Source organism: Pongo pygmaeus, chromosome 8 (genome assembly GCF_028885625.2).
Source record: "Pongo pygmaeus isolate AG05252 chromosome 8, NHGRI_mPonPyg2-v2.0_pri, whole genome shotgun sequence".
In the NCBI taxonomy this organism is placed as follows: domain Eukaryota; kingdom Metazoa; phylum Chordata; class Mammalia; order Primates; family Hominidae; genus Pongo; species Pongo pygmaeus.
This window is the reverse complement of record NC_072381.2, coordinates 121,312,553-121,326,110: the sequence shown is the minus strand read 5'-3', so window position 1 is coordinate 121,326,110 and position 13,558 is coordinate 121,312,553. Positions and strand designations below refer to the sequence as shown.

General features: G+C 36.5%; 1 protein-coding gene across 3 annotated transcripts in view; it reads right to left on the bottom strand.

Annotated features, from left to right (window-relative positions):
- Positions 1-708: 708 nt before the first annotated feature.
- Positions 709-13,558, bottom strand: part of ATRNL1 (attractin like 1) — an 839,395-nt gene continuing 826,545 nt past the window's right edge. For all 3 annotated transcript variants that reach the window (XM_054503866.2, XM_063670302.1, XM_063670303.1), the window contains one exon: positions 709-5,031. In XM_054503866.2, the coding sequence (XP_054359841.1) occupies positions 4,910-5,031 (122 nt within the window). In that variant the 3' untranslated portion in view covers positions 709-4,909. The remainder of the gene's footprint in view (positions 5,032-13,558) is intronic.

Sequence of the window (13,558 nt, the reverse complement as noted above, 5' to 3'; positions counted from 1 at the left end):
GGCCTCTTGGAGGTGCGATGGGGAGGAGACCACCATTCCATCCCCTGGAGCACAGGCAGGGCCAGCCTCAGGGTTAGGCCTCAGGTCAGGGTCCTGGAAGAGCCTGCTTGAGGCCCTGAGCCCAGGAGGTGTCCCAGGTGCTGGGCCCAGGTGCTGTGGGGGGAGGGGGCTGGAGAGAAGAGAGAAGTTTAGATCCTCCTTGGTTTTCTCCTTCTCGGTGAGACCTTACAGAGGCCTAGCAGAGCAGTGCCACTGAAAGAAGGCTGGGCCCCAGACGGCCACATAAGGACCAAGCCCAGAGCTTACCAGAGAATATGCAGGCTTTCCCCAGAAGACTCAGCCATGCCAGAGTTGCCCTGGTCTCAGATAGCTGACTTTTATTCTAAGTAAGAGCAATTTCTATAACACATGTCCTGTGGCGTAGACCCTCATTATAGCTAGATTCTTAGCTGCTGGGCCTTGTGAGTTTTGCCTTTAATTCTCAGGAACATTCCAAGTGCTCAGCACGCCCTTCATAGAGAACGCATAGGAAAGGTCAATGCAAATCTGGTGAAGAGGAAAAGAGGGGGAAATGTTTTTTGAATGTCAAAATTCAATAACAAACTATATAATCACCTCTTCGATGGAGAGGGGCTTTTTCAAGTTCTTAGAGTGCTTTTTCCTGTGTGACCACGAAAGGATAAAACAAAAACAAAAACAAAACAAAACTGCATTTGGCAGTGGGGGGTTGGAAGAGCCAATGTTTTTATTTCAATAAAGTCCTGATTAACAGCACATTATAACATAAAATGTTGGCTTTCTAAAATGGGCTTGAACTTTTACACAATCTGTTTTGAACACTGGCATGCACACCTGTGGACATATATATACTGATAGGAGCTCTGGTTCTAATTCTTAATTTCAAAAAATTTTGATAAAACTAAAATGTTAAATGTACACTCTAATGAAATCACTGCTGTAACACCAACCAGATGGCTTGTATTCCTTGGAAAATTCTTTAAAGCATTTTGAATTAGAGCAATAACTTCGTTATTTAGAAAACTCCCTCTGATGGTCGATAAAGGCAGCACTTTGACCCAATGCAGTGTTTCCCTAATTTGCCTAATGGTAAGAAGCACTGAGGAGCTTATTAAGAGTACTGCTCTCCAGGGCCTGCCCCAGTGTTTCTGAAGCTAAATCTCTAGAGGTGAAAGTGGGAATCTGCCTGAACCCAAGCAATTCCTGTAATCAGGTAAGTTTCAAGCTCACCCTAGTATACGGCAAATGGGTGTTGAAACTCGACATTTAAAAAGAGCATAGGTGGGTAGAATTAGTTCATTTGGTCAGTTTTCATTTTAAAATCTTTTTTAAATATAAGACACCTTTCAAATCATTGTCTTATGTTCACTGAGAAAAGATGTATCATGTATAACCACAAAATGTAAGCGCTGACCCTGTCTTGCCTAATTTGTACGTGAAAGGTGATAATTGATGCTCTTGTCTCAATGTCATCAGTCGGTAATTTTAAGAAACACTCTCCTAAAACTATACATTTAAAGAAGAGTTTAAGTCTTTATTAACTAAATGTCAAAGTCGTTTTGTAGAAATCCCTGTATCTTAGAAATACAGGAACTTAAGTTATTCAGGGTGTCTTTTTGCAAAACCTGATTGACCTTTACCTACGATGAAAAGATGGATGAAAATTAATAGGTGGATTCATAAAACAACTGGTAGAAAAAGAGTGGCCTGGTGTCCCCACGGTTGTTAATACCAGCTACGCTGCATCTGGGTCCCACTGTGGGAGCTTTCTGTGTGTTACCATCTAGCCTCGCAATGCCTCGAAAGGTGGGCACCATTACCGCCCTTTACAGATGGAAGGCTGAGGCCTCAAAGGTAAAACTTACCCAGCACCACACACCTGAAAGCTGGGTCCAGTGCCCGTTTTCCAGCCTGTGTGCCAGTGTGCACCCTAAATGACCTTATACCATGAACTGCAGCCAAAAGAAAATGAGATTTTGGGAAGTATAGCAAGGATCAATTACCTTTTTAAATACGAACTATTTGAAGTTTTCCTATTGAACATAACACTATAGTATACGGCATCTCTGTGTATCACTAAAATAAATTTTCATTTAAAGCATTATGAGAATCCTAATCCTCTTAAAATTTATTAGCTGAATCTGTAAGTATGTGCAAATTCTTTTCCAATAGGAATTTTCTAGTTCAAATAGAATCCCCAGGTTAATTTTTAAAACTCCATTGTATTTAACCATTTTTTTTTTCATACTTGGCAGAATAAAACATCCTAAAATCTAAGGAATTTTTCAAAGTCATTCTAAACTGAAATGTTTAGAATTCCATTAAGGTTAGTTTTCAAGAGAATCAGCCATTTAACTGCAAAATTCTGGGAAAGTATCTGCATATTTGTGTGGTTTGATTTAAAAAAAATGAAAGCATCCAAATTTAAAGTGTCTGGAATGTAGGGGGAAAAACCAACAGATTCAAAGTGATTATCCTTGATCCTTGATGTCTTTTCAATCCACTTCACTTGAGGGCAAAGAATTTATTGCCAGTGAAAAGCTTTGGTAAGTTGAGAATTAACTGCATAATTAGCCACAGAGTTAGCCATATGTGGCCCAGAAAGGTATAGCATGACTTCAACTTAACATTGCATCGTGTCTCATAATTCTCTACAATTTGAATTTTCAAGTTTTAAGAACCCAATGGGATTTGAGGTGAATAAAACTTGATAATTCTTCCACTGTAATACTATCTGCTTAGCCTCCCTAAAAATATAGCTTATATAGATTTTACATCTAAATCTGTATGTTTTTGTATTTTTATTGTTATGCTCTCTCTTGTGACAATTGTTAGAGATATAAATTGGGCAATCACTTTTTAAAAAATGATTATATCTTTATAATCATTAGTTTCATCAATTTATTTTTTCATGAGAGAAGTCAATATTTAGACGGTCCAAAAGAAGCTAATAAAATTACTTGATTGTTTTTAGGAGATATTTACAAACTTAGCTCATTCCTTTACTGAGAGAGAAAATATCATAGGGAAGTAGAAACAACCAGTGGCCTCCCCCTCCAAAAAAACCCCTCAGATTATAGATAAAATTACTAAAATTACTCTAAGAATTTGTCTTATTTTTAATGCACAGAAAATAGCAAAATTATCATGCCAACATGAGGAATATATACTATAATTCATAAATGCCTAATTATCAAAATAGTGACATAGTCATGGTTAGATGCAACCTAGCAATCTTATATAAGATGCAACTACATATTGTATGATCATTCCTCCTATATATTACATTCAATCCTCATCAAATTAAGTTATGTATAAACGGCATTATGAAATAAACATTTAATATCACAATAGGGTCGTAGTCTGCTACTGTACAATCATGGCATGCAAGTAACTATGCATTAGCTGTAAACAGTGAAGTGTCATTACCTTCCAGGAATCCAAAGAACGTGAAAAGTACATATATAGTACTAAACATCAATTGTATTTAAATGACCTTCATATTTAACAAAGCTATATCATATACAGCAGCTTTGGAGATTTCTGTCACTGTTATACATATCTTGTAGTCACCCTGAAGTTAGGAAACTGCAATTCCAAACTATATCTGTTAATGCTACCGAGCTTTAGTGAACTGTGGTCAGTATTCGGATGTAAATGATTCTATGTTCTAATGTGAAGTATGTTTTATTTTTCCTTTCTGCCATAATTCAGAATTTTGAGTCACTAAGAGTATGCTGACTGTGGGCAACCATGGACATATTTTCTAAACCATAGACTTTTTCTCATGACATGGATGCGCTTGTGTTGGGAAGAAGACTACTGTTGATGCTTGCCATCCAGTGCTCTTCTCTACTTGTATTCTAGGTGGAACAGTTGGCAGGAAGGAACTCAGGTCATCTTGAGAGATGTCGCCTCTAAAATACATTCTGTAACATTTGTAAAAGGTAGTTAAAATCTAGCAGCTAGGAGAGGAAGGGCAAAGAAAGATTCATTCTTATAAAAATGCAGATGGATCATTTAGGTCTGATCCAGTGATTCTTAGGCAATTAAAAATTATCATACTGGAGCAGAAGCTTGTATGCTGTAAAATAACCATTTCGGCTCTTTTCAGGTTGTGGCATTGGAGGCTCTTTTTGGAAGGAGGGGAACAACTGATCGTTGGACAGGCTTTTCCATGCTCTATCAGCTCTGATAACGAGTTAGGCAGTTGGCATGGATGACAGGAATGTCCTCTACACTGAGCATTCTAATAAGCCTCCTGTGAAGTTGCACAGAATGAGTTGAACTCATTCTGGTCTGCATTCCAGTTAGGTGGAAAGCTGTCACATTCTCAGACTGAGTTTGGACATGATATGGTCATATGAAATATTTAAATACATTACCTATATCCTACTACATCAAAATCTTGCCTTCACATTTACAACTAGATAAAAGAGCATTTAAAGCCATTGCAATGTGTTCATTCCCTGTTCATATACAGGTGATTCAAGTTTGCTTATGAGGCAAAAACTGTACAATTCTCATCATTCAGGCATTAAAAAACGTCTTTCTTTAAAGTCTTGGGATATAAACAGTTGATTTATATGAATTACATATTTTTCATCTTCATTAAGAAACAATATACATCTTTTTCCAGAGTAATTTAATGTTAGCTATAATAAGCCTAAGATAGTGGTAAAAACTGACTTTATCACCTGTGACTGTCAATACTTTTATAAAACTCATGAACATTCTTTGGCCACCTGGGTCGTTGTCCATTTGGAAGGAAACTGTACGCAGGCTCTGGATGATACAGAGATCTGCCTCCATGAAATCCGAGGCCATAGAACAGCTTTAACAGAAGCCCGAAGTAAAACAGTACAGAATATACAGGAGCGGTTTCCATTTCTCAGACACAAGTTCCTTGACGTGTTGAAAGGTGTTTTCGATTCCGGACTCCAGAACTCTTATCTTTACTATCTGAAGCTTTCTGTTGTGAAATATCTATTAGGGCACTGGCAATTGCAAGGCCTGGAAGAAAAGAGAAAAGCATTTAAATGCTTGCTTAGACATTTCTGGGATGGCAACAGTGGTGGTGAAGGGCCCTGTTTTTTATTGCTTTTCATTTAGTCATCACACGTTTGGCTGTTAATGGAAGTTTTCAAGTAGTTTGCCCTTTACCTAAAATGTTTCTTGACTTGGGCATGTGAACTTCACACAAGAAGAAGAACAAAGATCTAAGAAAGTTAACTGACTCTGACTTGGAACAATCAAATCAGTGTTTGACAAATTATCACATTTAGTTGTGCATATGACCCTAAACCTTCCTCTCCATGTCCGAACACAAGTTTGCTGTGGAGGTACTAGAAATTTTAAATGTTACTATTTTTTTTTTTTTTTAGGAACAAAACTAGTCATGTTAAGATTTTTAAAAACATTTCAAGTAGTTTTAGGTTTACAGAAAAATTGAACCAATATTGAGATAAAATTACCAACTAAAGTCCACAATTTACATTAGGGTTTCCGCTGGTTTTGACAAATGCATAATGCAGGGTATCTACCATTAAAGTATCATACAAAATAGTTTCACTGCCCTAAAATACCCCTGCACTTCACCAATTTATCCCTCTCTTTCCCCAAGTCTCTGGCAACCACTGATCTTTCTTTAATGTCTCTGTAGTTTAGCCTTTTCCAGAATGTTGTATGGTTGGAATCACACAGTACGTAGCCTTTCAGACGGTCTCCTTTCACTTAGAAATATGTATTTAATGTACCTCCATCTCTTTTTTTTTGGCTTGATAACTCATTTCCTTTTATTGCTGAATTATATTCCATTGTGCGGATGTGCCATAGTTTGTTTATGCATTCGCTACTGAAAGACATCTTGATTGTCCTTGCTTCCAATTTTTGGTAATTGTGAATAAAGCTGTTAAAAACATCTGTGTGCAGGTTTTTATGTGAACATAACATTTCAATTCATAAGTACCTAGGAGCCTGATTGCTGGATAATATGGTAAGCTTATGTTTTAGTTTAGTAAAAAAAAAAATCCCAAACTGTATTTCACAGTGGCTGTGCCATTTTGTATTTCAACCAGCAATGAATGAGAGTTCTTGTTGCTTCACAACCTCACCAGCATTTGTTGTTGTCAGTGTTTTAGGTGTTAGCCATTCTAATAGGTGTGTGGCAGTATCTTACAGTTGTTTAAATTTGCAATTCTCTAATGACATAGGATGCTGAGCACCTCTTGATATACTTCTTTGCCAAATGTATATCTTCTTTAGTGAGGTGTCTGTTCAGATCTTTTGCCTATTTTTAATTGGGTTGTTTGTTGTCTTACTGTTGAGTTTTAAGAGTTCTTTGAAGATTTTGGATATCAGTTCTTTATCAGATATGTGTTTTGTAAATATTTTTTTCCCAGTCTATGGCTTGACTTTTCATTCTCATAAACTGTTTTAAAAATTACAAAAGCACTCCATGGATAGAGTTATGCTATGTACAAATGGACATGGAAGAAAGACCACTTGACATTTAGCTGATAAGCATCTTAAGTACTAGAAAAGGACCTTGAGTATTATTGACCAAATGTGACCACAAATGCGGAGCTGTAGCTATCACAGATAATTTAAGAAGCATATTGTTTAATTATGTTGATATGCTTTGTTACATTGTTTGTCCAATGATGGACAGGAACACTTGGTAAGATGCTCAGGGATAGTAAAGACTTCATTAAAATTTATAGAAGCAATGGCTCAACCAGATAATTTGGCTTATCATAGCTACATATGAATCATTTTCATATCTGTCGAGTCCCATATAACTCTTGAGTAAAACCAAATGTATCAAATCACCATACTAAACCATGAGGCCAGATTGGCCTTGCTTAAGAAAGGGCCACAAAAGGACTTTTGGCTCATTTTCCTTTCTACAAGGTGTGGAAGACTCGACTTTGAATTGAGCTGACCTCTTCTCCACATGTTACTCTTAGAGAAAGATCATTTTCAGATCTTATCCTACGTAGAATATCATTATTTTATTCCTGTGGGTCAGTTAATTCTGGGTAAGCTTCACATATTTCCTGGCAGGAACAGAATTCAGAGATTTATGGACAGAAAGAAATGCCAATAAAGGGATGTGGGCGCTGTAAGAGGAAAGCAAACTAGCCTAGTGCAGTGTTGCGGGAGTCAAGGGAGGGCCAAGCCCAAGGAGTCTGTAAAAAGTGGCAAACGGGCCAGCAGGGTAAGGCCTGTGGCAAAGGCCATTAGACTTCCTCCAAGAAGATTCTGATGATCTTTGAGTCATTTCTGTATCTAACTGAGGATGGAAGCCTGAAAGTTAAGCAAGGAATGGAGTAACAGGAAGTACGGCCAGCAGACATAAGTTCCATGTTTAAGATGTTTAGCAACAGGAAGAGATAAGTAAGCGTATCTACATAACAGAATTAGCAGGGTCAGATAGAATTTATGTGGATGCATGGAATTATGTAAGTGCATTATTTAAAGGAAAAGGGAGCCTTGGATACATTTGAAAACGAGATTTGTGGAGAAGGAGACATTTATGGTGTTAGCAAGGAAAGAAATTACAAAATTATAATAAGCACTGGCTAAGCTGATAAATTTACAGATTTACCTTTTAAGGGTTGCTCTTAAGTAATTTGCTCTTTCAGGATATTAAATATCATCCTGAATGTTTTAGAGTTATTACAAGTTCAAAGTTTATATAAAAGCTGTTTTCTTGACCTTTGAAGAGCACGTGGGAACTTCTGAAGAGTCCAACATAGATGTTTTAAACACTTATTCTGCGGTAGTAAATAATTATTTCATTATTTGTTTAATTAATGGAGCTGAAGGACCTTGTTATTATTTTTAAAATTGCAGATTGTGGTGGTGCTAACTAAAAGTTCAGGCTGACTGTAAGTTTCCACTGATCTTCTGGCACACTTCTGCCATTATTTACAACTTCCTGCTATTTTATTCCTGGCACCAACTAATCCAGAGACAGCCAAATATGACAAATAATATATGTCTCCTTTAATGTGGACAGAGACCACTTACACTAATTTCAATGATCACAACATCCAAATATGAAATCATGTTATTCATTAAACTACTGCATGATGTAGTCCAAAGAAGCTCTGAAAAAATAATACTTTCCATTTACATGTGAATGCAAATGTTTTCATTACAGAAGATATAGCATCAGGAGAGGAGTAAGCAGTTTTGAGTTGCCAAAACAGGAAATTCTATGCTAATTCAAAACTGCCACTGTATCTCTGTATTTCATGAAGTCCAGAACCTAATTGAAGCAATGTCTCTCACAACATGTCCTGGGTTTACTAATGATTCTGAAACTTGGAAACACATTCAGTTGAAAATCATAAATATTTCAGTTCTTCATTTACAAATAAAATTGCAAATCATGCTTATTTTTAATTTGACAGCTTTTTGCCATTTCTTATGAAAATGTAACAATCAACTGCATTTTCAGATCTGCATAAATGGCAACGTGTATGTAGAAAGGCTTGCACTTCTCTAGGCAGAGATATTTAAGTGTTCACCATGGTGCACTCACAGAGAACACTCAGGACCATTTGCCCAAAGTCTTATCTGCCCATTTGATGGGCCAAACGATGTTTCATTAGGCTTAGGTCCTTTACTGGACCCCACCGCTTGTGGCCCATCATGAGTTATTCTTCTTTATAAATCTTGTAGTTTAATTATGAACAGGATAATAATCATAATAACTGCATTTATATGTGTGTGTGCCTTAAATATCAAGTTATTACTACTTTTGCATTTCTTCATGTTAAATATAAGGTGAATCTTAAAAAAATCAGAAGTTCTTATGTTCTCTTTCAACCTATAAGAGAACCTAGATACAAGAATGAAAAAAAGAGACAAAGCCCCTATCTTATTGAATTCGATAGTGTGTATGGAAGACTCACTAAAAGAGAGAGAGAGAGAGGAGAGAGAGAGTGGGAGAAGAGAGAGAGAGAGTAATCTCTGTCATTGCCTTTCAGCACACTTTGTTATTGTAGGGAATCTAATTTTCTTAATTGATGAAAAGAAAAGCCAAGTCAATAGCTTTTTAAAAAGACAGTATTACCTCCCCCATCCCCTAAATGTAGCAGTTATATTCTGGTAAGACACTGAACATGTAGATAATGCCTAGACCATGTATAAATAGAATTCTGATCCACAACTTGTGGCAACCTGCTCAGGAAACCAAGCTATAATCTGCAATAACCAGCCCAGGAAGCCAGCCTGCTATGTCAGACTTGTAAGAAGTCAGACTGCTATCTTTACTAATAACCCATGAAGTTAAAGTGTAATCCCTGTCACGACTGGCCCCGAATGGCCAGGACTTGATTAATAAATAGCTTCCCTAATTTGTGTCCTCACTTCCAGCCAGAGGAAACCAAATATGTACCCCTAACCACATAGGATGCCCCACTTCTAGTTAGCCTGTCTACAGCTCCCACAAGCCAACAGTCTCTAATCAGGGCACACCTGAAGCTTCCCTTTTTTCACTATAAAGCTTTCCCACTCCTGCCTGTCCTTGAGTCTCCGCCAAAACACAAGTGAAAGTGGCTGACTCCCTTGCTATAGCAAGCTCAGAATACATAGCTTTTGCTTATTTTCATTTGCTTGGTCTTGGTTTATTTTCACACTGGCAACGAAGACATAAGGGTCGTTTGCGATCTTTTCTGGGTTTTAAAAAAGGTATGTATCAATAAAAGAAAAGCAACCTAGAAATAGGTTCTTTGTGTTGCCATTTTTGGCACACACTTTCTCTTGACTTTCCTGAGAATTTTTCCCAGTGAGAGGTCTTCTGGGGATGATCCCGCACTTCTTATGCCATAGGAGGAAGTGCTTCCTCCTAGTTGGATGCTGGGCCCATGCTGCATGCCACTAGAGTTCCATTAAAATCAGGTCACTCCAGAAGATCATTTTTCAAAACGTCACACAAATCATCTGATGAAATTCACTTATTGTGTTCTCTAGGCCTAGCATAGTTCCTTGTTATCAAAGCAATACAATTGACTGGGGGAACAATTCATTATTTTAGACTGATGGTCTAAAGGAATTTCATTTACCATGTAAAGATGATGCACAGATGCTGCAGGCTAGCAGGATTTACATAAAAATATACCAGTAGATTCAATAAAAATGCTGGGGTTTCAACAGTTATTATAAGCTTTACCTTTTTGTACTTTTAGTTCTTAAACACTAGACACTATGACATTTAGATTATTTAAATAGGAAGTATAAACCGCATAGGAAGGAACGTACCATCCTTTGTTTCCTGTTCCATTTTCCATGGTCTCTTGGTGTTTCAAACTGGTCCTTCCTAACAGAGAGCAGCCCCAGTGGGGAAATTCCCTCAGAAAATGGGCACAACTCAGTGGTCCCTGGGTTGGATGCCAAGAGTTACCACAGCTATTTTTAAAGCTTATTTTTAATTGACAAATAACTGTGGATATTTACGTGATACAATGTGGTGTTTTGATCTATGTATACATTGTGGAAAGATTCAATCAAGCTAATTAACATATCCATCACCTCTCCAACTTACCATCTTTTTTTTGTGGTGAGAATGTTAAAAATCTATTCTTTTAGTTGTTTTGAAATATATAATACATTATTATTAACTGTGGTCACCATGTAGTGCAATAGATCATTAAAACTTATTCCTCCAGTCTAACTGAAACTTTGTACCCTTAGATCAAAACCTTCCCTTTCCCCATCCCTCCCCCTTCCCCCAGCCTCTGGTAATCAGCTTCCTACTCTCAATTTCTGAGATCACCTTTTTTAGATTCTACATGTAAGTGAAGTCATACAGTATTTGTCTTTCTGTGCCTGGCTTATTTCACTTAAAATAATATGCTCCAGTTCCATTCATGTGTTGCAAATGACTGAATTTCCTTCTTTTTTTAAGGCTGTATAATATTCCATTGTTTATAAAGACCACATTCTCTTTATTTATTTTTCCCTTTATCTATTGATGGACACATAGCTGCTTCTATATCTTGACTATTGTGAATAATGCTGAAATGAATGTGGGAGTACCCCACAGCTATTTAGTAAATACACCAAAATCAGACCTTCACCTGCAACCTTAGAAAAAAACAATATATGCCTCCTGAAATTTAAGAATTTTATTTCTCTTTAAACATGTGACAACATCACCTGAAGAGACAGCAATGTAAATAACAGCTAAATAATTAAATGGTAAACATGTCTTTTTAAACCACTAAATTTGCAATGAAAACCACCAAGGAGAAACATCAGGGATTTGGTTATTGTTAGCAAAACTCTAGTTTTCCCTAATGGAAGTGAAATGGTAATAGTAGACTTCAGCAGTAACAATCTAATCATAAAATTACTGATGTGTGTTTTTTACAATTATGCAGAACAATTAATAAGTACAGTAATAAAATACTGCACATCAAATGAAATTGCCTTGGAAAGCACATTCCCGCTTTATATACAAACACAGCACTTCCATTTTACATTTGAACAAAAGCCTCAGAAGTCATTCATTTTGAAATGCTCTCCTCCGAAGTCTGTGTAAAAGCAGGCACCACTATATATTTTAATTTTCCAGGAAAACAGCTTCATTAGGCGAGAAAGGTTAATTGTAGGTTTAAGTGGAGTTCAGGGAATGGTACCGGGTCTGTAGTGAATTGCACAGTGTGCTTCAGGACGACTGAATGAGTGCTATAAACTGTTTGCCCTGCCGAAATGTTTTACTACCTCATTTACTATCTGTCTTCTTTTACTGCTTGTATTTGTAGTTCTTCTAAACCTTTAATGGCTACAGTTTTATTTCACTGTAATCAGATTTAAATGGAAATACCATGCTGGGATGTTTAAATGTTTTTCCTCTGATTGTATATAGTTACATACTACTGATCAAAGTCTTGGCTATCCTTCACATGATTAAGAAAGTGACTTTGGGAAACTTTGATGTTACATAGACTCTAACTATTGTGCAGACTTAATTTAACATTCAGTGTGGCCACCCTCGCCAATATGCAACTAAGGCTGGATGCATAATTAGAAAATATGCATTTCCATTTTAATTTATCTGTTGGAAGGCCAGCACAAGTGAAGTCATTATTGGGCAAAACTCCAAAGGTTACACTGTTGAACAAAAATGGAAAAACTTCAAGTGCCGAAGACACTGGAATGACAAATGCACTAGTCATACTTGTCTGAATTTGAAGAGATATTTCCCCTCACTTGCTGAAAACCAGTGACAACTACAGATGCCAATGTTTAAATGCAAATGATCATTGTATTCTGGTTATAAAATTTTGCCTGGCCTTTAACATATCATAATATTTTACAATTTCATTTAAAGACACACTGTTCAAGTTATAGAAAATGTTATCCTACTCTAGCACCACAGACACCTCATCCAACACTTTCTATAACATTGCTGAGCACTCCCTGACTTTGATACGAATTGTTCTCTCATTGGGTAGAATGTGCTGAGTAAATCATGACTGTCTCAAATCATTGTTTTTAATGCAAATCCTCACGGTTCTTGGCAAGTGATCTCATCAGTTCTATTTTTAATTACATACTCAAAAACTTTACTTGGTTTATTTAAAATATTTTGTTGCCATTGATTTTGGAGACAGAAACACTTACCAGAATCAGACTTGCAGCTACCTTTCCAGATTGTTAAGTAAATTTGGAACTCAAATGGAAATTCCTTCTTTCTAAGCCAACTGGAGAAATCTTTTCTAGTATTTTCTTCTTTCAATTAAACAAAACCCCAACAATTCTGATACTTGACAATCCTTATTATAAACCCTCGTCATTCTTAATTTAAATGCTTACTGCTCATTGAAGAAATGGAATGATGGTAGTATTGTAATAATGGCTGTATTTTATTTTTCATTTGGTAGAGACATTGTATTTCAGTATTTCTAGTGGAAAAATGTCATTAACTGCCTTAAGTGAGTTTATGTATGTGAAAGTGTTTTATAAACTATAATGTATTATATAAATTTAGTTAATAATTTCAATAATAATCTGTTACTACCAATAAGAAATCACAGTCAAACTATAAATGCTCAGAAAACTCCAAGGCCTTGAGAATTAAAACATCATTTGAGAAGCAAATAACTTCACTCAGCAAGTGTTTCTTGAGCGCCTACTATATGCCAGGCACTGCTTTAGTCCCCAAGGATTTAGCAGTGAACAAAACTGATGATATATGAAAGATTCTGTACCTCATGGAGTTTACTTTTTAGTGGATCTAGCACATGAATTCTTTTGACCAAGTCATCGTGAGGATTAAATGTAAAGGGCTTAAAAAATGCCTGGTATATAAGAGTTCAAAAATGTCAATCTTCATCATCATCACCGTCATCCTCATTAACATCAAGTGAGAAGCTTGAAGTCAAATAGGAAATAGTAGACAAAACTCCGGGCACGCAAAGATTTTGCCTGTATCTGCAAAAGCATTCATTCATGCAAAAATCAGTACGTCTACCACGGGTTGAAATGCCATGTAAGGAAAAAATTATTAGAAAGATAGATTCGA